The 23840-nt window shown below is 39.8% G+C and overlaps 1 protein-coding gene across 2 annotated transcripts in view; it reads left to right on the top strand.

Annotated features, from left to right (window-relative positions):
- Positions 1 to 23840, top strand: part of REEP3 (receptor accessory protein 3) — a 105059-nt gene that overhangs the window by 65593 nt on the left and 15626 nt on the right. For both annotated transcript variants that reach the window (XM_028123981.2, XM_028123982.2), the window contains exons 3-5: positions 11285 to 11361; positions 14145 to 14265; positions 14420 to 14533. In XM_028123981.2, coding sequence (XP_027979782.1) covers positions 11285 to 11361; positions 14145 to 14265; positions 14420 to 14533 — 312 coding nt within the window. The remainder of the gene's footprint in view (positions 1 to 11284; positions 11362 to 14144; positions 14266 to 14419; positions 14534 to 23840) is intronic.

The raw sequence follows: 23840 nt of genomic DNA, 5'->3' as shown, positions 1-23840 counted from the left end.
CAAAGTTAAGATAGTCTTAAATGGGGCAGTGGGGGAAGAAGTTGAGGAAGCCCAAATCAATTCTAGCCTCATGTATTCATCCCAAACACATGCCCCTTTTTTAAAAAAAAGAACTCTATTCAGCCATGGTCTCTATTCACTTTGGATTGAACTTCAACTAGCTTATTTTCAAGCATGCTTCTACTTGGCACAGCTGTGGGAAAAATCCCATAACTGAGCCATCTGGGTTGGATAAAAGAGGGAGTTTTTCTATTGATTTCTCACATTTTGTTCCTTTTTGTTTTTAGTGGGGAAAAATCATTATGAAGTAACCAAATTATTGCATAATGTTAATGAAACGGGAGAAATCTTTTCAACTCTATACTATTTCTAAAGAATTCTATATTAGAAGGTCTCTCTGTTGTCTCTGAAATGTGGTGTAGAATGAATGTTTTGGGTGAATGGACTTGAGTGAATAATAATGGTCAGAAAATAAAGTTCTCTTTGGGTGGTCTGAAATTCAGCAATGTTTATTTCTTTTCAGACTCAGCAAAGATTTTTTTTTTCCTATGAAGCATATTTTAGCATTTTATGATCTGGATTTACTTAGTGTGGTTATAATTGAAATCATTAGGCATATGTAATTTTTCATTTTTTCTTAAAGACCAGCATTAATTGCTTTATGATTCAAAGAATCTGAAATTAAAAAATGTTGGGAAATTGTTTAATCTCTGATAAGTCTGAAAACAACTTTGACAACATAGACTATTTTGTATGTTACAAACTTCTGTTTGCAGTCCAGAGTTACTTGTTTGAGTCTTGCATCAATCCAGACCTTAGAATTAAGAAACTAATTTTTTAAAGATTTTATTTATTGATTTATTTATTTATTTGAGACAGAGAGAGAGAGTGACCACGAGTGGCATGGGAGGATGGGGGTAGCAGGGAGAGGGTCAGAGGCAGGCTCCCGACCGAGCAGGGAGCCCAATGTGGGCCTTGATCCCAGGACCCTGGGATCATGGCCTGAGCCGAAGGCAGCCGCTTAATGACTGAAACCCCAGAATTAAAAAACTATTAAGCAGGGGCGCCTGGGTGGCTCAGTCGTTGGGCATCTGCCTTCGGCTCAGGTCATGATCCCAGAATCCTGGGATGGAGCCCCGCATCAGGCTCCCTGCTCAGCGCAGAGCCTGCTTCTCCCTCTCCCACTCCCCCCCGCTTGTGCTCTCTTTCTCTGTCAAATAAATAAAATCTTTTAAAAGAAAAAAAAAAGGAAAGAAAGAAACTATTAAGCAAAAGTCTTCCTCTGTTCTTGCTTTACCAGACCCAGGGTGCTAGGTGCTGGCAACATGATGGTGAACACGATGGTTTCTGTCCCCATTGGTTATTATACTCTAAGCAGCAGGGGTAGATATTATATAAACCATTTCTTAGATATGCTACAAAGAAAAAGGATGGTGCACAAAGATTATACATGACCTTTAGAGGGGGAGGAGTTAATTAGGGAAGGCTTTCCTTTGGAAGTGAAGAAATTTAATTCATACAAGGCAAATGAATATATAATATAATATTATAATAAAATACATAATAAAATATTAGTAGTTACATGGTGGAGCAAACATTATGCTGGTTATCACCAATTCTTATCCTTTTATGTCTTCTTTTACTAATCCCTCCCATGAAAGCTTCTTGGTGGTAGGAACACCTCAACATCAGGTTTATGCCTGTTTCACGTGAAAGGGCTTTGTTTCTAAAAGGCCCTGAGTAATATCTTTTGAATTAATATACCACATAATTTTTCTTTTCATCATGCAAGTGTAATTATGCACTTATATCAATATTCTAACATATATAATACTGTTAATACCACTGTTGTTATAATATCACACTGGTCCTAGCATAGAGAGAATAAGTTATATAAAGATACAATTTAAAGAAAAAGAAATTTTTTTTTCTTTTAATAGGCTCCACACCCAGTGTGGAGCACAACACAGGGCTTGAACTCGTGACCCTGACATCAAGACCTGAGCTGGGATCAAGATCCAGACGCTCAGGGCACGTGGGTGGCTCAGTTGGTTAAGCGTCTGCCTTTGGCTCAGGTCATGATCCTGGAGTCCTGGGATCAAGCCCTGCGTCAGGCTCCTCGCTCAGCAGGGAGTCTGCTTCTCCCTCTGCCCTTCACCCCTCTCGTGCTCTCTCTCTCTCTCTCTCTCAAATAAGTAAAAATCTTTAAAAAAAAAAAAAAAAGATCCAGACGCTCAACTAACTGAGCCACCCAGCTACCCCAATATTTTTTAATTAATATGCCATTACTGCTGTTACCATGACTCATAAATCTGTAGCAACATGCCTCCTTCCACGAAAACATGATATTCCCCTATATATTCGGGGCCTGTGCATTGCTCTCAATTTCTGTGATGGAAATCAGAAGGATTATTTCACAGTTGCTGTTCACTTTTTGTTTGCTTTATTCGTTTGGGGATTTCAGTCAATTTCATTGTCTATGGGTATAAATCATAAAAACTTGTTTTCTTAAAAAAATGTTAAAAGATCATGAACTGGGGGCGCCTGGGTGGCTCAGTCGGTTAAGCAACTGCCTTCGGCTCGGGTCATGATCCCAGGGTCCTGGGATCGAGCCCTGCATCGGGCTCCCTGCTCAGCAGAGAGCCTGCTTCTCCCTTTCCCTCTCTCTGCCTGCCCCTCTGCCTGCCTGTGCTCTCTGTCTCTCTGTCAAATAAATAAATAAAAAATACCTTAAAAAAAAAAAAGATCATGAACTGAGACCTACTTTTGCAATCAAGGGTAGATAAATGCATACCTATTAAATGGAGCATGGTCTTTTGATAGTAAATTTAGCCTATGGGTATATTCATTTTACAGTATTCACTCAGGCTTAAAATATCCTCTAATTCCTTTGAGAGAGTAAAGTTATGAACACCATCACATGACTGTCTGGGTTTCTGAAATGCTAAGGCTTTGTAAAAGCCTTATGGATTTTGAGTAATAATAAAGCAGGTGCTGGCTTGTTAAATAAGCTAATCTGATCCACGCACTATATAAACTAGAATGTAATTTTAGATACTGTGGTTTTATATCACAGATGATTCTATAATCTCCAAAAGAACTTGCCTAATTATAAGAGTCTATTTTCTTGGAATATAAGTTCATTTTGATATTTAAATGATTCTAAGATTCCATTTGAAGAAACTTTTACTTATAAATATTGTATTTTAAATTAAAATATTCACATTTCTCTAGTCACAAAAAAGTACATAAAGCGTTCCAAGATTTATTTATTCTTTTAAAGATTTTATTTACTTATTTGACAGAGAGAGAGAGAGACACAGTGAGAGAGGGAACACAAGCAGGAAGAGAGGGAGACAGAGAAGCAGACTCCCCACTGAGCAGGGAGCCCAATGCGGGGCTCGATCCCAGGACCCTGAGATCATGACCTGAGCTGAAAGCAGACGCTTAACTAACTGAGCCACCCAGGCGCCCTGCGTTCCAAGATTTAAATATGACTGCCAGTTCATTGTGACCACTTTCAAAAGAGGTTTATTACCAAATAATTAGGAAGAATGGAAATTACAATCTTGTATATAAGTTAGCCCAGTTCATTAATTCTTTTAGTAAATATCTTTGCGAATGTCTTTTGTTCCACACCATAGGAAACATCAGGTATACTCTTGGGAAACAAAACAAAGCAAAGTGAGCATCAAACAACATTTTTCAAGGAGTAATCCCACTGACTTTTATGCACTTTATACTTTGGATATTTTTGTCTCCCACTCAGAATATACCCACTTTAAAACTTTATACATATTTCTAACCAGCTAATTTATCTGATTTATTGACCTAATGAAAATAGAAGGGGATTGCCGCTGAAGCCATACAGACGAACAGGGCAGATGATAATGAACAAATTCACAGACAGAACCACACTTGCCAAGGGATCACAAAAGTAGTTTAAAATAGTATTTCTCTAGCCCTTCCCCGATCTGCTGCATGAGAACATCACTACTTCCTGTCCTCCAGATCCTCCTGAGAGTCCCCTGAAAGTGTCTCAACCAGAATTTCTTAGCATGGTAGTCCTCTTCTCCATTTCCAGATCGCTGTGGTGGTATCACCTTCACCACCAACCAGGGCATTAACTGCGTCACACATGGCAGCCGATGGCATTGGGACTCATGCTTCCCTCATTCTGGAACCTTGGTTACTACAGCCTTGCTTTAGCGTAACCTTTCATGTTAGGGTAGGCTAAGCTACTATAATTATAATGTGTAACAAAAATGCAAGGCTGAAGGAATATAGAAATGTATCTCTCTCTCATAGAACAGCCCAGGTTAAGCGTTCATTTTGGCAACAAATTCTCCTCATGCCATCCTTCAAGAACTGGGACTCTACCTACCTTCAACACATGGCTTCCAACGTTGCCCTGCTCCCTGCCCTCCCAGGCCACAAGAAGGGGGGAAGAGCCTGTGGGGGAGATACACCCACTTCTCAAAAGCCTCACTTCACATTCTGCTGGGGAGAACTGGATGCATGGCCCCACCTACCTGCAAAGGGGGCGCTGAGAGACACCAGCCCGGGCTGTTCTGCTGTTAGGCCTCTTGATGGACAGCAAGCTGTCACCTCCCATCTCTCGTTTCACTGTCCTTAACCTAGACCACTGGCAGCCTCCTGGATCTCACCTCCAGAGCAGCTGAGGCCATCCTTCGTCTCATAATCTAGAACATCTCTACCCAAGGCTGCTGCTTTTCCCATCCAGATGAACAGCTTGTCCAAACCTTTACCACTGTCCTCCAACCCACCCTCCTTTACAGTCACACCCAGCCTGAAGGGGTCACCTGCTCTCCTCCTCTAGAGTAAAGATAGAGGTCCCTGGCTCTGATCCTCTTCCCAACACAGCTGGTCTTTTCTTTCCTTCCATCCCAGAGGAGCATGCCTCTCTCCTGCTTTCTCGAGCCTGCTCTTCTTCCTAATCTAATTCTTGTCTTTCTCATGTGGGATCTTGTTCCATTAAGTATCCCTGCTTTCTCTTCATTTGAATCTTCTTATCTTGCTGGTAAAATTTTCAATCCTTGAGAATGTAAACATGCTTTCTTTTTGCTTTGTGCTATTTTTTTATTCTTCCTCTTTTTTTTTTCTTTTAAAACCAGATCTCCTAAAGGGCTAGTTGATGCTCACCCGTCCTGCTGTATCTCCTCTTGAGTGTCTAACCTTTTGCAGTCCTTAAAGAACGGAGCATGCTGAGCTGTGCACAGCCCATATTCATTCAGCAACTGATCAATATGTATTTATGGAGCTCTTTCGATGCTAGGCACAGGGAAAAATTCAGCAGTGAGCAAAATAAAAGTCTTTCTCCTCTTGGAGTTTACATTCTAGTAGGGAAAGGCAAAAAAAAAGTAAACATTTGCTATATGTGTCAGTGATATGTGATAGGTTTCTAAAGAGAAAAATGAGTCAGGATAAGGGAGCTAGGAGGACACTGATATTTTAAAAGACCTCTCAGGTAAATATTTGGGTAGAGACTCGAAGCAAGTGAGAAAGTGATCCACATGGATAACTGCGGGAAGAGCATTTCAGGCAAAAAAAAAAACATGAAAAGCATGTACTGAGGCCCTGAGGCAGGAGTATATCTGCGCACACAAGGGCCAGTAAAAGGGCCCAGGACAACAAGGAGGAGCAGATGAGGCCAGAGAGGAAGCAGGTGCCACATCCACAGAGTCTTCTAGGCCATGGTAAGAATACTGATGGGAGCCCTAAGAGAGGTTTGAGCAGAGGAATGATGTGATTTGGCTTCTGTTTTAAGGAGAACCTCGGACTGCTGTATACAGAAAAGACCCAGGAGAGCAGAGTGATTGGTTAGGATGCTGTGGGGATCATGCAGATGGGAGATGGTGGTCATCTGGGCTGGGGAGGGATCTGTGGAAGTGGTGAGAAAAGACTTCCATTCTGGGTGGATCAAAGAGATGGCAGGCGAGGTAGTGCTGGGACCTTTCATTCGCCCTGCAGCGGAATTTCCCCTTGCTTATGGCCCAGCAGGCTGATTCATACAGACTGCTTCAGCTCTGGCTTCCCTTTGGGTTTGGCCCAGAAGCGGCTTCTGCAGAAGATCAGAAGGCAGGATGAGCCTGAGGTCAGAGGATTGTCCTCCCAGCATCCTCCCTTCCTCCCCTGCCACTGTGGGTTGACTGTGACTGTCTACCTGCGGCTACAGCTCTCCCCTACAGCTGCGCTCTCTGGATTCCAGGAAACTTTGCCCTGCCCTCCCTCCTTCCTTCACATCTAGGGGTAATGCCAGCTCCTATTGTTGCTAGCTCCAGGGTACACCAGTAGCCTTTTATTGGGTTTCCTGAACCTTGCTCACAACTTTATAAATAGTACCTTTATTAAGCTTTCCTCGGATTCTTGTGCTCTTGACTCACACTGGAACCTAGGACATCTAATGTAGTAAAAACAGCAGAACACTTTTTTTTTTTTAAATCACAGTTTTTCACTCATATTTTCCCCAGTGAAATGTTAAATCCTTGAGGACAGAAACTATCCTATTCATGTTTCTATTCTCGTAACATAAGGTAAGTAGGGTTTGCTACCGTTGTATTAGTGTTATATGTAATGATGCCACCTGAATCCTTAAGAATTGTTTAAATTATGTTTGATAGGAAAATTTATCAAAACTAGGGTGTGTGTGTGCCCATCTTAGTGCTTGTAGGTAATAAGTTTCACTTTGTTGGATAATTCCGTTCCCTGGGACCAAAGAGAGACTTTTTAAGAAGAGTTGGGTAGGGATGCCTGGGTGGCTCAGTTGTTAAGCGTCTGCCTTCGGCTCAGGTCATGATCCCAGGGTCCTGGGATCGAGCCCCGTATCAGGCTCCCTGCTCCGCGGGAAGCCTGCTTCTCCCTCTCCCACTCCCCCTGCTTGTGTTCCTTCTCTCGCTGTGTCTCTCTCTGTCAAATAAATAAATAAAATTTAAAAAAAAAAAGTTATAAAAAAAAGAGTTGGGTACAGCTTTATTACTCGTTTTTCCCCATGGAGACTTCTAGACAATGGTTTCCTGATTTTACCAATTCCAATTGTTTAAGAACTAGAAAGACACTGTATACTAAAAACATAAATTTTTAACAAATAAAGATGATACCAGTATCCTTTTTTCCCTGCAACTTAAAAGGTGGTTGTAATTTATTAAGGTTACCAGCTAAGTTACTAACTTATATTTGTATAACATTTTAAAGGTGATTATATTTGGTTATATACATTCTCAAGATCATCAGTGTGATTGTTTTCCTACCAATTTTTGGTTTTATTTTTGCATTTTGTTATTGATGTTTTCTTTTGATCTAAAGAATATTTTATCTTTAATCTTCACATGTTTAATTATACTTCTATTGTTTTGTGACTTGTTCTTTTCTTTTTTTTTTTTTCTTTTTGACCTTGACTTCTTTCTTGCTATTTCCTTGGAACCTTAAACATAGGCTGTGTGGCCTTGAGGTGGAGTTTTAATAAAAGCTTTGCTGAGTAGTCATTTGGTATAAAATCCCAACCAAATCCATTAATAGAAAAAAGAAAGCAATATCTTTTCAAGGTTAACTTTCTTTGTGGTTGTTCCCACGAATAACACACACTCATTACATTCATTTAAGTATTATTGCCTGCCTATTATAATTTAAGGTCCATATTTCTGATAAGGACAACCAAAAAAATCCCTGAGTTTAAGAGCAGATTATCAAGGAATTTATTCATTAGTGACAAATTCCTATACCATGGAATTTTGCTTGTATAAAATCGCTGATAATACTCCAAGGAAAATGTCCAGGAATACCCTCTTAATTGGATAGTTGGTTGTGTTTTAACTAAAATGACAATGGCATAGCTGCCTTCTTTTTCTTCTTTTTAAATTTTTGACATTACTAAATAGTCTCACGACCTAACTAAATATACGGGGGTTTTGGGCGCCTGGGTGGCTCAGTTGGTTAAGCGACTGCCTTTGGCTCGGGTCATGGTCCTGGAGTCCCGGGATCGAGTCCCACATCGGGCTCCCTGCTCGACGGGGAGTCTGCTTCTCCCTCTGACCCTCTTCCCTCCCATGCTTTCTCTCATTCTCTCTCTCTCAAATAAATAAATAAAAACTTAAAAAAATAAATAAATAAATAAATAAATAAATAAATATACGGGGGTTTTTAAAGAGATAAACATGGGGCACCTGGGTGGCTCAGTCGGTTAAGCATCTGCCTTCGGCTCAGGTCATGATCCCAGGGTCCTGGGAATCCCTGCTCAGCAGGGAGTCTGCTTTTCCCTTTGCCCCTCCCCCTGCGTGTGCAACACGCATCCTCTCTCTGTCAAATAAATAAATAAAATCTTTTTAAAAAAATAAAGAGGTAAATATCACATTCTTTAAAGCACTTTTATTTTGTGGGGTTTAAAATTAATTTAATAACTTCATTTGGAAACTGAATAAGCCCTTAAAATCTGTGGGACTTGTAGCCGCTCTCATTCATTGGAGAACTAGTCATCAGGGTATCACCAGTAACTATGTATACAGTCCCCATTACCTCTCTTCTACTCTAACCAGTAAATTACTACTACTTGTGAAGTTGTTATCCATTTGGAAACTCACAATCGTAACAGTGGTAGGAAATAGTGAAATAATGAAAAGTAACAAGCACTGACTTGAATAATTTTACCTTTCTGAAAGTTTCCTAAACTTTTATGAGACAGACAACCGAACTTAAACCTCCGCTTTCCTGGGAAAGATGATAGTCTCCCTGAAATCCCTGTGTTGAGAACAAGGAGAGGGATGAGGGCTGACAAGAGGGGTCTGAAGGCCACCCCTTGTTCATTGAGAAGCTGTGTCCTTCGCATCAGGGAAGACTGCCTCCTCCGGCCATCTCTTAGCTCACTGGCCTTGTGCACCTTAATTTATTTTGGCCCTCAAGATAGCAAGAGGTTTACCGTATTATTTGTTTTCAAGCTCTGCCAGGGAGCACTCGGGTTTCTTGGCGTCTCCTCCAGAGTCCCTCCGTGGGTGGAATGGGAGGCCCAGTGGGAGCGCTTTTGTCTTGTGATTGTCTCTCAGTTTTCTCCGTAAAGGGTTGTATAGTTTTCAAAAATGTGATCACCTCTAAGATCCCTTCTAGCTGTGGAAAAGCTCATTATTCTATTTGTAGTCTTTTTTTCTTCATTTCTTTTCTGGGAGCGGGAGGCTTTTAGTCAATCGGGGTGAAAGCTAACCCTCTGAATACAGTTGAGAGGGAAAAGTGCTGAGTTCATGTTTGGATCGGGAAGGTCTGGGTGAATCAACTCATGTAAGAGTATCACTTTCCTTAAAAAGGGAGGGGGGAATATACATAGGATGTGAGCCCTAGAAGAAAATCCCCAAATTTGGACAAAAGTTTGGAATTGGCAGCAGTGAGCTATTTAAGAGAACTCATGAAAAGTTTAAAAAAAAAAAAAACTTACTAAAGAGTACATTTGGGCTGTTTTGTTCTTTTTTAATTTGAGATGATCATTGTAAATCAGTTGCCTTGTATTTCACATATAGATAATATACCCTATTACTTGCTTTGGGCAAACTTTTTTAAGCTTTCAGGAGTCTATAAATTACAGTAAATTGGTGGTATTGCTATTTCATGATACATTGCTTCAAAAGTTATTCATGGCTATTTTGAAATGAATTGTCCATGTAAAGAGAAAACCATAAAAGCCACTTAAATTATAGTTTCTATTGTCTATGGAATACCCAAACAAGCTTCTATATTAAAACTAAATAGGTCAATTTTCTAGCTATTTATAGAGACCTAATTTTTTTTTTTTGTCTTATTGGGATGAGAACAAGCGAAGTAGCAGTTATTCTTGGATCTCACATTTAGCAAATCCTCACACATTCTGTCTCTACATAGTATAATTGATTAATAGCACCAAATCCAGGGTCAGGCAGCCTGGATTACAAATTCTGGCTATGTGACCTTGAGCAAGTCATTTTACCTCTCTGTCACTATTTCCTTATCTATAGTAGAAATAATTATGTTTCTTTCCTTGTAGTATTGTTGTGGAGAGTAAATGATTTAATAGGTGATGCACTTGGTACAATCCCTAACCTATAGTTGGCATAGTTTGTATATTAACCATTATTATAATATTGAGCAAGGTCAGAGATTTTAATCCTTAATGAAAATCCCAACCTGTGATGAAGAGAGTCTACGTGCTCAGGTGAGTAGAAAGGTATAGTTGGGGAAATGAGTTCAAGAAAAAATCTGGCAGCTTTCTATGAAAAGAATTGATACAAAGAGACAGGGGAGTCTCAGGGACCAGTTAGGATGCTATATTCCAGGCAAGAGGTAAAAATGTCCTGAACTGTCTCAGTCCATTCAGACTTCTGTAACAAAAGTACCGTAGACTGGGTGGCTTATAAACAACAGAAATTTATTTCTCATTGTTCTGGAGGCTAGAAGTCCAAGATGAAGGCAAGTCTGGTGTCTGGTGAGACCCACTTCTTGGTTCATAGATGGCTATTTTCTCTGTGCTCCCATATGGTGGAAGGGATGAGAGATCTCTTTGGAGGCCCTTTTAGAAGAACACTAACCCCATTTATGAGTTAAAAGCTCCACCCTCGTGACCTCATCACCTCCCAAAGGCCCCACTTCCTAGTACACATTTGGGGTTAGGATTTCAACATACAAATTTGAGGGGGAGTACACAAACATTCACTCAATTGCAGTGACCACTGTGGTGTTGATAGAAGAAGGAAATGATGTGTGAGAGGTTACAGGTGTACAAGGAGCTTCAGGGGGAAAGAATACACTAACCGACTTTCAAACTGGGGCACCAGCCTTACGGATATAACATACACAGGGTTGTTCTTTGGTTCCTGAACAGTTTCTATATACTGAGAATTAAGGAATGCAAAATTTAAAAGACTAATAAAGATTAAATGCGATCATATCATTATGCATTATTACATAATTAATAGCTAATCGTCATCATAAAGAAGCATGTAGGTAAGAATAAGATCTTTTAAAGAACTTTCCTCCACTTAAGAAAAATATATCCTATTGTTCTGATTCTTTCATTCAGATTCCTACATTATATTGTGTCAGGATAGAGATTTGTTATTCTTAGATTCTCGTCTTATATCCCAAGACTGTTGATGTAGTGATGGGAGGAACGCAGACATAAACCTGTTGAGAATTAAACCATCACCTTCTGCATTTGATCCAGCATGCTGTATATCTAAAAATATATATGTAATTATTCAGAGTTGCAAATAATGTTAGTCTGTTATTTCATAAGCATTTTTATTATTTCCAGGTCCGATGGATGATGTACTGGATTGTTTTTGCTCTCTATACTGTGATTGAAACAGTAACAGATCAAACAGTCGCTTGGTAAGTTCTAGCACTGAGAAAGGGCCAGACTATAGACTCCTTATCAGGTGCCCCGAGTTCTTACCCTGCTCTTGCTGGTAACCAAGTGAATTTGATCAAGTTACCTAATTTCCAGTGTTTCATTTTCTTCATCTGGTTTCCCTGTAAGAACATTACTTTCCTTACAGGTCCCACTCAGATAAAGGCAGCTCATTCTTCTCCCCGGGTGTCGCTCCCTGCCTTCCTCCCACACAGGTCCCAGTATCTTGGAATAGAAAAACTTGGTAGTCATTATCCTTTTTCCACACGATGACTTCAGGCTATTTTTCTTTATCACTTCCTAAATGACTCCCCCTCTGAAGCCCACAGCATCTGGTTCTAGCACTCCCTCCCCATCCTTAAAACTCTCAACTACAAACATTCAGACCAGATGACGTCAGCATCCACGTGGACGCCCACTCACCACCAGCTCCTTGGCTGCTCTGTTCCAAATAGCTGAGACAAAATTAAAACATGTTTATATCCTCAAGGATTTAACATTTTACCAAGAAGTAATACCAAATGGAACAACTTGAATCTCCTTGTGCCATATTTCACTGGTGCATTTCCATCTAGACCTTACCATCACTTGGAGAAGTCCTTCTTTTAAAATCTTTAAGCTTGGGGCACCTGGGTGGCTCAGTTGGTTAATCTACTGCCTTCGGCTCAGGTCATGATCCTGGAGTCCCAGGATCGAGCCCCACATCGGGCTCCCTGCTCAGCAGGGAGTCTGCTTCTCCCTCTGACCTCTTGTGTTCTCTCTCTCATTCTCTCTCTCTCTCTCTCAAATAAATAAATAAAATCTTTAAAAAAATAAAATAAATAAAATCTTTAAACTTAATACTTTGCTTCTTTACCTGGGCTCCCAAAGGCAGCCCCCCAGAACATCAGTCAGTTGCTCATATAGGTATCAATTTGAACCTCCCCATTCCCTTTACTTGCTGCCTCCATGCCCTCCTGCATCTGTTTCAGACACTTGCTGTTCTCTCTTTAAACTGTCTTTCTGGCTTTGCTCTTCTCATCATACTCTCACAGTACATTAAGTCATGTTGGATTGCTAGAAAAAATAGAGAAGTCATCAGACTTAAATGTTCTTAACACTTGCCCTCATTTATGAACTTCTGTGTCTGCACCCATCTTTCTCTTCTGATTTGAAACAAAACTTGTCCTTGCTGTATCCCAAAGCTCATTCATTTTCCTGTTAAGTGTTTGGTGTAGAGTTTTGGGGAAGGGTTTTTTATTTGGTTTTACGGGTCAGTACATATTTCAAACTATGCTAGGTCTCTTTTAAGTTTCAAGGTTCTCTCTTTTTTTTTTTATTTATTTGACAGAGAGAGACATAGCAAGAGCAGGAACACAAGCAGGGGGAGTAGGAGAGGGAGAAGCAGGCCTCCCGCAGAGCAGGGAGCCCGATGTGAAACTCGATCCCAGGATCCCGGGATCATGACCCGAGCCGAAGGCAGACGCTTAACAACTGAGCCACCCAGGCGCCCTCAAGGTTCTCTTTTTAAAGACCTCATTTTTTCCTGATCACAGATGTAGCATATATACATTATTAAAAAACAAATAATGTAGAAAAAGTTTACCAGGAACAGTGGAAGTCCAGAAACTCCTCTGTAATTGCACCAGGCAAAGACCCTTTGTTGACTCCACAGCAGTCATTCCTTATCGCCCTGTACCCCTCTGCCTCATCAGGAGAGCCCAGATTTGTTCACATATCACGTATCTTAATAATTCCTGGCTCAAGAATGCTAGTCCCCTACTGTATATTAGTTCACTTTTGCTGTGGCAATAGACAACCCTTTTAACCACAGTGAGTTAGAAAAATAAACACATATTTCTTGCTCAGGTTATTTAAGGGGAAAGGTTGGCTGCAGCTTTGCCGGGCTCAGCTCAGTTTTAAGTGTCTTCTCATTTCAGGACCAAGACTGAAGAAGCAGCTGTTCTCATGGCAGAAAGTAAAAATTTAAAGCAAGAGGTTGGGGGTGTCGGGGTGAGGAAGTCAAGGGGCATTTAAAGCTTCTACGTGCATGGGGTATGTCAGACTCACGTGATGTTGGCCAAAGCAAGTCACATGTCTACACCCGCAGTCATTGCTCAAGGAAGTGTACTCAGCCTACAGGGAGAGAGAGCACTGCAGAGTCACATGGAAAGGGGTGTGCGTGGGTGGATAACGCTCATTCCCAGTCTACCACATGGGAATTCCATTCCCCTTACAAGTGAATCATTGTCTGCCCAGCATCGCATTTCCGGCCAAATGAGATTGGAAGGGAAGTTCTTGGGGGGCTTCTGAGAAAGAGGAGATGTGTTCATGGGGTAACTTTGTGCCCTTGGAGCATGTAAAGCTGAGTCCTGGTGCCTGGAGAGATGTCAGGTACTGACATGCGGAAGGGTCGGGGGTGCCCCTCACCTCCCTGGGTACGTGCTATTAATGTTCTCTCCGGACGGCTACCGTCCGTTGGCAGCTTGCCTGTGGTCTCTTCGACAGAAGAATCTTGTACTAGAAGTTGCTGAATCTCTGTAGGAATCAGGTTCCTCTTTGCTTAGAACTCATCTGTAGTGAATGAAATTAAGTCAATTCAAACATAGTTCTTTTGTTAATCACTCACTCTTACATGTGAAAACTCGGGTGATTGAACTTTCTTAAAAAGCTTGTGTGCATGCGTGCATGCATGCCAGTGTGTGTGTGCACACAGACATGTGTATGAGATTTCCTCATTGTACTTTAGTTTCACCCGCAGTTTTTTCAAATTTGTTCTTGTTAGGTTCCCCCTGTACTATGAGCTTAAGATTGCCTTTGTCGTGTGGCTGCTCTCTCCCTATACCAAAGGAGCAAGTTTAATATATAGAAAATTCCTTCATCCACTTCTTTCTTCCAAGGAAAGGGTAAGATATATAAATTATTTCTATAAATCGCTTGTTAGAAATGTACATCATCACATGGTTTGCGCTATAAAACGAGTGAAACTATCATTTCATGGGGGAAGGTCGTCGTTTTGGTTTCTTGACACTACCTGTGAGTCTGTCTGTCTCTCCCCAGGAGATTGATGACTATATTGTCCAAGCCAAGGAGCGGGGCTACGAGACCGTGGTCAGCTTCGGCCGGCAAGGGCTGGCTTTCGCAGCCACTGCTGCAGTCACTGCAGCAGTGAAGGTAACTGTGCAGTTCTGTGTTTTACCCAGTGTCACATTAAAGCCAAGGGACAAGTCAGGTGGCTTTATATTCCGGATCATTATAAAATTTTGGCAGAATTTTGCTTTTGGCTTATTTTTGTAATGCTGGAAAGAACAAGGGGATAATTTAAAAAACATTTTAACGCATGTTTTTTGTAACGACTCAGTATTTTGAAAGTCTTAATTGATCACAAAATGAGAGCTAGTTAATATAGAAAGACATACCTGAAGATGTCATTTTGTCATAATTTTCCTACTTTATAACCTTAAAGTAAGGTTGAGTAAATCACCTTTAGTAAAGATGACCCATTCTTTCTTTCCCCGTCTGTGGTGTTTCTCTCTCTCTCCCTCTCTCTCTCTTTCTCTCTCGATGGCAATATCTTGGTAGGATTTCTGGCTTACTCCTGCACCCCTACTTCGACCAATTTGAGGTAACTGATTATTCATATAAGGCATGAAAAAATTCTGTTCTTAAAACTTGAGATTTTACTTAGCCAGTTACTAATGTCATGTGTTGTGTTTTGCAAGTGAAGTGTATGCCTTCTGTGAAAACTCACATTATGGCTTTTGGATTTCTTTGCATGTAGTACTTAATGTGGTTTATTTTAAATACCGTAGCATAATTGATTTTGGTGTGTAGTATATGGAAAGAAAACAGGCTTCAGATCCAGAAAATGCTGAGTGTGACTTTCTAAATAACTGTTGGTGATTTACTTAACCTCTGTGTTCCCCAGTTGCTTCTTGTATAACATGGGAGAATATTCCTGTATGTGAGAGGATATACAAAAGCACAGTGGTTGCCAAAATATAGTAGGACTTCAATGAACATTAATATACATGTCTCTCCCTCTCTCTCTTAAGTGAAAGTTTGAGTTTGTTGCTATTAAGTTAAATTGAGATTAAATAGCATTTCAGCTTTTGAGTTAAGCTTTTTCAGCTTGGTTATCTTGAACCAAAATACCAATGCCATGGGAATAAATATTCTAATTAAGTGGTGATTCTATATAATAGTAATGGTGAAGGGATGTCAAATGTTAAATGGGATTTCCAGAATGATCCTTAATTTTTCAGAGTGATCTTTGGCTCAAGTACAGTTAATATGATCAACAAAATTAAAAATCAAAATTATATTCAAATTATATACCCAGAAGTGTTGCATTAAGAATTAAGTGGAAACTTACTAACTGTGCAGCCCTAGCCATGTAAAACAACTGTATTATTAATGATTATTAACTATCAGCACTGTAGTGAAGTATAGTTTGCCTGTTACTTGGCTTTGAAAGGCTTTTTCTTTTATTAGTATAGATATAAACAAATACTAAATAGTAAAATTTTCATCTTATTGAAGGACTGTTTTCCATTTTTAAAAAAGTTGATTTGCTTTTTATTTCTTGCTTAATGAAAATACATGCCTGATTTCCACATGTACTATAAAAGAGCATCCAAGAGATCTAATATTCAACAAGTAGGAATTCTACAAGAGACCACAGATGGCAGTTATCAAAGAAATAATACAATTATATTTCCCAAAACTGAAGGACATGAGTCTCTAGATTGAAAAGGCCCACTAAGTACCCAGCACAATGAATGAAAAAAAAAAGACCGACTGTGAGCAAGATCATTGGAATATTCCAAAACACGAGAAAGAAGGAAAAAAATTTTAAGGATTCCAAAGATAAAAAGTACGTCACATTCAGATGATCAAGAATCAGAATGGCAATTAAATTTCTAAATAGTGACAATGGAAGCTTGAAGACCAAAGAATAATACCATCCATGAAAACATAATCATTTTCACCCTCAGATTCTTTAAAGAGTCAAGCTGTCAGTCATGTGTGAGTTTAGAGTAAATCTTTTTTTTTTTTTTTGAGGCATACAAAGTCACAAAATTGACCTCCTCTGTGTTCTTTTTCAGGGTAGATGTGCTCTGCCAAATTAGGGACTAGTCCATGAAAAAGGAAACCCACAGGATCTAGGAGACAGGGGGTCCAACACAGAAGGAAGGTGACAGGACTTCTTCCCAGGATGAACGTGCAAACGTGCAAGTCCAGAGTGCACCAGGCCAAAATGGGATGTGATGGGCGCAGGGTGCCAGGACAGGGATCTCAGGGAAAAGCACAGGGAGGAGACTATCTAATAGGTTTAATCTGACGCAGGGATGATACTTAAACTAGTCAGTACATGCTCTGACCAGTCAGAAGACACACTACACACCATGAAAAATGTGCTGGAGGCAATGTTGAGACAGAAGGCAAAGGACAACTAATCAAATGAATACTTTAAAAATGGGGTAATTGTTAGCTCTGGAAAATAAAGTTATATAAGAAAGGAAATATAATAATGGAGCATGACTTGGCCCAGCAGCAAACAGCATGTACATCATAATCCTGAGAATACAGACTGTAGATTGAACAACTGTGATTTTGCTCTATCAGGAAAGTGGGGGAAGGAAAGAAGGAGTTGAAAGAGAGAAAATCCTCACCTGCCAGACAGGAAAGTAGAGGGTTTAATGGTGCCTGCAGGAGGGTGGACAGGAGAACAAGAAAGCTTATTGCTTTCTTTTGTTATAAAATTTAACTTTATTTGACTTCACAAATGAAGTGCAGTTGACCCTTGAACAATCAAGAGTTTCAACTTGTTGGATCCAATTAGATACCGATTTTCTTTCAATAAATACAGTACAGTACTGGATATATGTTATTTTCTCTTCCCTAAGATTTTCTCAGTAACATTTTCTTTAGCTTACTTTATTATAAGAGGACAGCATACAGTACATATGACATACAAAGTACATGTTAATCAAGTGTTATCAGTGCAGCTTCCAGTCACCAGTAGGCATATTAGTTAAATCTCAAGGGAGTCAAAACTTAGACACAGATTGTTACTGCCTGGTGAGTTGATGCCCTAACCCCCACGTTGTTCAGGGGTCAACTGGTACAGGTCTTATACCCCCCAAGAGGATGCTTTCTGAATTTTACATATTTAAAAGCATCATTCAATATGATTCTATGGCATAAAAACTAAAAATTAAATTTCAGCTTGAAACATTGCTTAGAAAATATGGACATTTTAGAACATTGTTCTGGGAAACAGAAAAGCATACAAATCCTGTTTTTCCTCCTCGCTTTTTTTTTTTTTAAGATTTTATTTTTTTGACAGAGAGACAGCGAGAGAGGAAACACAAGCAGGGGGAGTGGGAGAGGGAGAGGGAGAAGCAGGCTTCCCGCTGAGCAGGGAGCCCAACATGGGGCTCGATCCCAGGACCCCGGGATCATGACCTGAGCCGAAGGCAGATACTTAATGACTGAGCCTCCTCCTCACTTTAACACTTAAAATGTCATTTCTAGTCCTGCTACTCTGTGAGACACCTTCCTACATACCATGACCATTTCATGGGGTATTTTTTACTTGGACATACGGTTACTACTTCCAAACCCTCTTTGTGGGGACTCAGAAATCCCCACTATATTATCTTATCCTCATTCTCCTCTCTTTTATTTTTATTTTCTCCTTTGCTGTGATCAGCGTTTAGCATCCTGTGTTTTTGTTCAACATCGGTTTGTTTAATGCCTACTATATGGCAGGTGCCGGGCATGCAGCCGTGGGCAGGACAGACACAGTCCCTACTCTCACAGGCTGCTCTCTAGCTAAGTGTCTGTTTTCATTAACTGAAAATTGTATCTTGTCTTGGGTTGCTAAGAGCTTTCCCCCTGCCCTCCCATTATTAAAATAAGCATTAGCTCATAGAAATGCTTTCCTTCAGAAAGGCTGTAAAAGCATTTCTTCTTTGTGATTCATTGTTTGTTTTTATCCGTATATTTAGCATCATAAAACCACCTCCCCACTTCAAAGGCAGGAAATAGAGAACATAGGAATCATCTAAGTTACCACTGCAAATCCGACACATGTCCCATAATTTGAATTCATTTTGGAACTTTCCCTTTTCGTTAGTGATGTGGCGGTCCTTTTGTTATCAAGATCAGTGTGTGTGAGGTAGCCCTTGCCATCCTCAGCATGAACACAGTGTATGTTGGCTTTGGCCATCCTGGATTTTATTCATTAGAAATAGTCATTAAATATGCTGAACATAGCATTATGTTAACACTATTTGCCTCAAGTTGTACTGTGCCTACTTTCATGTAAGTGAAATTAGTTTCATCTCTGGAGATGTCAAAGAAAGGCACTATGATGGAAGAAATCACTGAACCAGACACTTACACTAATGAGTAAATTGAAACTGATAGAGGAAATAGGTCAACTTTAAGGAGAAACTTCAAGAAAGCCAGTAGTAAAGCTTGAGAATTAAAGATTTTTACAACCTATAGTTTGTTAAAAATATCTTTCAGGCTAAAAATGACTGGACTCTTGGTTGTGACCTTTAAAGATCAGTAATACCCCTGACTAGGATTCCCAGGTTGAACCACCTGAGCATGTTAAAGATGAAAATAGGAATCTAATCAGAACATTTATTACACCCATAAAGCAATTTTCTGAAAATGTTACTCAGTTCTGTGACCTCATTACCACGCATCTGTTTGCAAGGTCAGTGTACAAGTTTATTTTGGCTGAGCAAAGCATAAACATAGGAAGGACCTTCAAGGATTTTGCTGAGGATGTTCAACATTCCATAGCTTTCACATGAGAAATGCAGGTGGCTTTTTACAGATGAGCAACACAGATAAAGGACAGAGGAAGAAAAGTACTGTTAGTCATATTAACCATCTCTGAATTTTCTCTGGCAGCCTTTTCTTGATGAAAGCAGATACTGTTTAAAAAAAAAAATCAATTATCACAGAAATTAGAGCCTTACAGGTAAAATTGCTAAAATCCAATAGACTATAAATGACGATGACTAGGTCAAAATCCTGACATCTTGCTGTCTGCTTTAATAGCTTTCTGTTTGTGAAAGGATTTGAGGATATTCAGCTGCTTTGTATCATGCGTTTGTCCAGACAATGGAAAGAAGGGTCATACTATTTTCCCTACAATCTAAGGAAGCAGACTGTTATAATGAATATTTAATTTACTAATAGTCTAGTTACCTGCATTTTCTAGCCCGATTCTGCCCTCATTAGTCATGAGATTTTTGGGCAGACCATCTGCATTGATATCTGTAAGTATTAATTTTCTCACCTATAAATCAAAGAAATTGATGTAAGCACCTGATTTCTAAAACCTCCTATAGCTCTGAAACAGTGGTTGGTCCTCACTGGGAGGGGATTTTTGCCCCCAAGGCAACATTTGGCAACATCTGGAGACATTTTGGGTCATCACAGCTGACAACAAGGGGCGTTGCTATTTGTGTCTAGGGGCTAGAAGTCAGGAATGCTGTGTAACATCCTACGATCCACAATGACCCAGCCCAAAACAGCAATAATGCTGAGACTGAGAAAGCTTCATCTAAAAAGTATGAGTCAGAAAAAGCTAAAAGGATCTATGAATATGTATAGACAGTGTTGGTGTGGTGGGCTACAAATGATTTTATTTTCTCCTTCATATTTTCCTCTGTTTACAAATGTCCTTTGATAAATATATATTGCTTTAATCTTAAAACCACTAAAATATATTATTCACTTAGTACAAATGCAGTCAGTTCCATTCTAGGCTTAATCAGATTAATTCTCAAATGTCCTTAGGGGAAAAGGAGATTTCCCTAAAATCTTGGAACTAACCTTTTCTGCATTTTAATGTAATATGTCAAAGATCAACAAGAAATAGAGCTTAATGGCTATTCATTATTGAACAGTATAGTAAAAATTTTTCTGTAGGAGATTGGTTGTAAGATTACAAAGACTGCTGATTATGTTTTTAAGTTCCTTTTTTTTTAAGATTTATTTATTTTTATTTGAGAGAAAGAAAGAGCGTTCCAGGAGAGGGGGATTTCTCAAGTAGACTCCCCACTGAGAGATCATGACCTGAGCCAAAATCAACAGTTGGAGGCTTAACGGACTGAGCCACCTAGACACCCCTGTTTTTTAAACTCTTAATTAAAAATATGAAGAGAATAGGTTGAAAGCTTTTTGTTTTTAAAGATTTTATACATTTATTTGAGAGAAAGAGCGAGAGAGAGAGAACAAGCAGGGGAGGAGAGGGAGAAGCAGACTCCCCGCTGAGCATGGAGCCCAGCCTGGGGCTCAGTTCCAGGACCCAGAGATCATGACCTGAGCCAAAGGCAGACACTTAACTGACTGAGCCACCCAGGAGCCCCAGTTGAACGTTTTATCCTAAAATGCTGATAGGCATGGTAAATTCCCCTTATTTAACACAAAATATAATAATTTTAACGTAGCGTTTACCCAGGAAATTAAGTATTTAAACAAAGGCAGAATTCTTTGAGAGTAACAGAGTTAGAATTAGTCATACATACAAGCTCCCTTTTCTCAGCTGAAGAATCTTTCCCAGAGCATGAATGTGTTAGATCTGAACCCAAGGGCCCAACCCAGTCAGCTCCTACAAGTGTTCCCATTTTATTTTTTTGTTTTTTTCTTAAAGATTTTATTTATTTATTTGACAGAAAGAGACACAGCGAGAGAGGGAACACAAGCAGGGGGAGTGGGAGAGGGAGAAGCAGGCTTCCTGCCGAGCAGGGAGCCCAATGCGGGGCTCGATCCCAGGACCCTGGGATCATGACCTGAGCCGAAGGCAGATGCTTAATGACTGAGCCACCCAGGCACCCCAAGTGTTCCCATTTTAAATGGATGTCTGGGCCTATCCAAATTCAAACCCTAAGAACTGAGTCACCTGAAGGGTTTAGGAAACTCCTGCTAGTGAGGATCAGTTTTAATGTAAAATATTCTACAAAATAGTTTTTAATTACTTTGATTTTTGTGTTCTTATCATAATCTTTCTGTTATTTTCTCTTTGATTTTTAGGATCAATTTTAACATAACCAGTGTGCCTACAATTCTGTAGAGAATGGAATCTAAAATCTGGAATATTGACTTACCTTGTAGATGGGAACTCCCTTCCTCCTTATTGACTAATGACCAAAAGTGCTGTTTCCACATATCTTTTCCTCTTCGAACTAGAACCTTTCTGCGTTTTTCTTATACTTTTGGCTTCGTAGTATATAAACCAAATAGAAGAAAATAAATAAAGCATTATTAATTTAAACAAAACCTCAATACATTTTAGCATTGTTACTGACAAGTGACTATAATGCCCTACTTGTGCCCTCAAAATAGAGAAACAGTGTTTCTTTTGATTATGGGAGTAGGGAATTGGATACAGGAGAAATGAGCAGGAAACAGATCAGAAATTCTTACAGTGCACACATTACAATTAAAACTTCACTGTAAAAATAGAAAATGTTCACTTGGAGAGTTGTAGCCAGGCATTGGAAGAAATGAAAGGAAATCAGGATCTCATCCAGTTTATAATAAACAGTATTCAAATCTAAAAAAACAAAAACTTCACTATACCATCTATCTGTAATTCTAATTTTGTAATATTGAAAAAATTGTTGAGAAAAAGAATAAAATCACCCATCCCATCTGCCTCAACATCATACTGTTTTCATTTTTGCATATTCTCCCTGTCTGCTTAAACCATATTACATACTTACAACCATATTGTGGATATGATTTAGAATTCTGAGGTCGGCGGCGGGGGGTTTCCACTTAACATTTTATTTTAAACATAATTTCTTTGTTAATGGGCTTTTTGTGCTGAAGATATAAAAATTGGAGGGAATATGTCTGCCTTTAAATGTGATTATTTTATAATTACACTTCTTTAAAGTGGTCACATTGGTCACTTTAAAGTGGTTACAGACTTAGAATTTATGTAATGTTTTTGAAGTTCTCAATACTGTATTAATTCTCCCTCTTCCCACATTCATTCTATTCTGGACCCATAAGAAAATATACAGTGGAAAACCCATTTTTTTGAGGTAGTAATGGCTGTTGAAGTGTTGGGAGTCCTCAAAGAGTGTACACAGCCCCCTTTTGCTTTTCCCTATGGTACTTGGCCTTCCTTGAAGCCTTGAGGATATTGATAATACTTGGGGCTATAGGGTTGGTTATTCAAGAGCTCTGTTAAAATCCAGATACCTTAGGGTTGGTCAATGCTCACCTTTAATCAACCTGAAGCAAATCCCTGGTGGATGGTGTGGTCTACCTGTGTGAACCCATGATCACACCTGCAGTTCCCTGCCCAGCCTCTGCTTCTGCAGTCCAGTGTCTATGGAGAACTTTCGAGCAGTCAAGAGCAATGAAAAAGAAGAGGCATCAAAAGAACATTTAGTTTACTTATTATATGCTCACTATCAGGGCCATACCAGTCAGTAAACTAGGAGAATGGAAGAAGCCTAAAATTAGTCACTCTCCTTTAGTTTCTGAAATGCCTTCTCTGTAGACAGGGTATACACAGCACAACAGTAGAACTGACAAGAATGTGTGAGTTCATTTGTGAGGTATGCTCTAAGTAATTTGTGGATCGTACTCATTAAAGATACCAAAGTTTGTAGATGATACAGTGCTAGATTGATTCAGTGGCAGTTTGACTTATTTGCATTCTGAGATGTTCCTTCTTGAGTGGGAGGGTTTGGCAGTCACAGCCCACCTTGGAAATTGCACCTGAGTCTTGTAGCGGGCATCACAGATGTGTATGCCAGTTGTCTTCTGTTTGGCAGTAGGTAAGAAGTCAAGAATTACTGGGAGAGGGCACAGAAATACAAAGGTGGGATAAAGAGAATGACCGTTCTGAGAAAACAAAGGGTCTGTTTCAGATGTGCGCTGGTCACTTCCTTCTAGTGCATCTCTGATGTCTTCTCTCCCCTATATCTTTTAAATGGTATCTGATTAAAAGGAAGAAAGTATAATGGATTAAACCATGACAAGAATGTTTAAAGACAGGGGTGCCTGGGTGGCTCAGTCGTTAAGCATCTGCCTCCGGCTCAGGTCATGATCTCGGGGTCCTGGGATCGAGCCCCACATCAGGCTCCCTGCCAGGCGGGAAGCCTGCTTCTCCCTCTCCCACTCCCCCTGCTTGTGTTCCCTCTTTCGCTGTGTCTCTCTTTGTCAAATAAATAAATAAAATCTTTAAAAAAAAATAAAAAATGTTTAAAGACATGTGGAACCCAATTATTTTTATTAAGAATATAGACCCTTTAACAGTTTCTTCTCACGATTTAAAAAAATGTAGAAATACAGAGCCTAAGTGGGGTATAGAAATGGCATTTGGTTTTGGGGCGCCTGGGTGGCTCAATCATTAAGTGTCTGCCTTTGGCTCAGGTCATGGTCCCCGGGTCCTGGGATTGCACCCTGCATCTGGCTCCTTGCTCGGCGG

The sequence above is a fragment of the Eumetopias jubatus genome, unplaced genomic scaffold, assembly GCF_037043125.1.
Source record: "Eumetopias jubatus isolate StellerSeaLion01/CBP00866 unplaced genomic scaffold, mEumJub1_p1.0 scaffold_17, whole genome shotgun sequence".
Lineage (NCBI taxonomy): Eukaryota > Metazoa > Chordata > Mammalia > Carnivora > Otariidae > Eumetopias > Eumetopias jubatus.
This window is presented reverse-complemented; position numbering and strand designations above follow the sequence as displayed.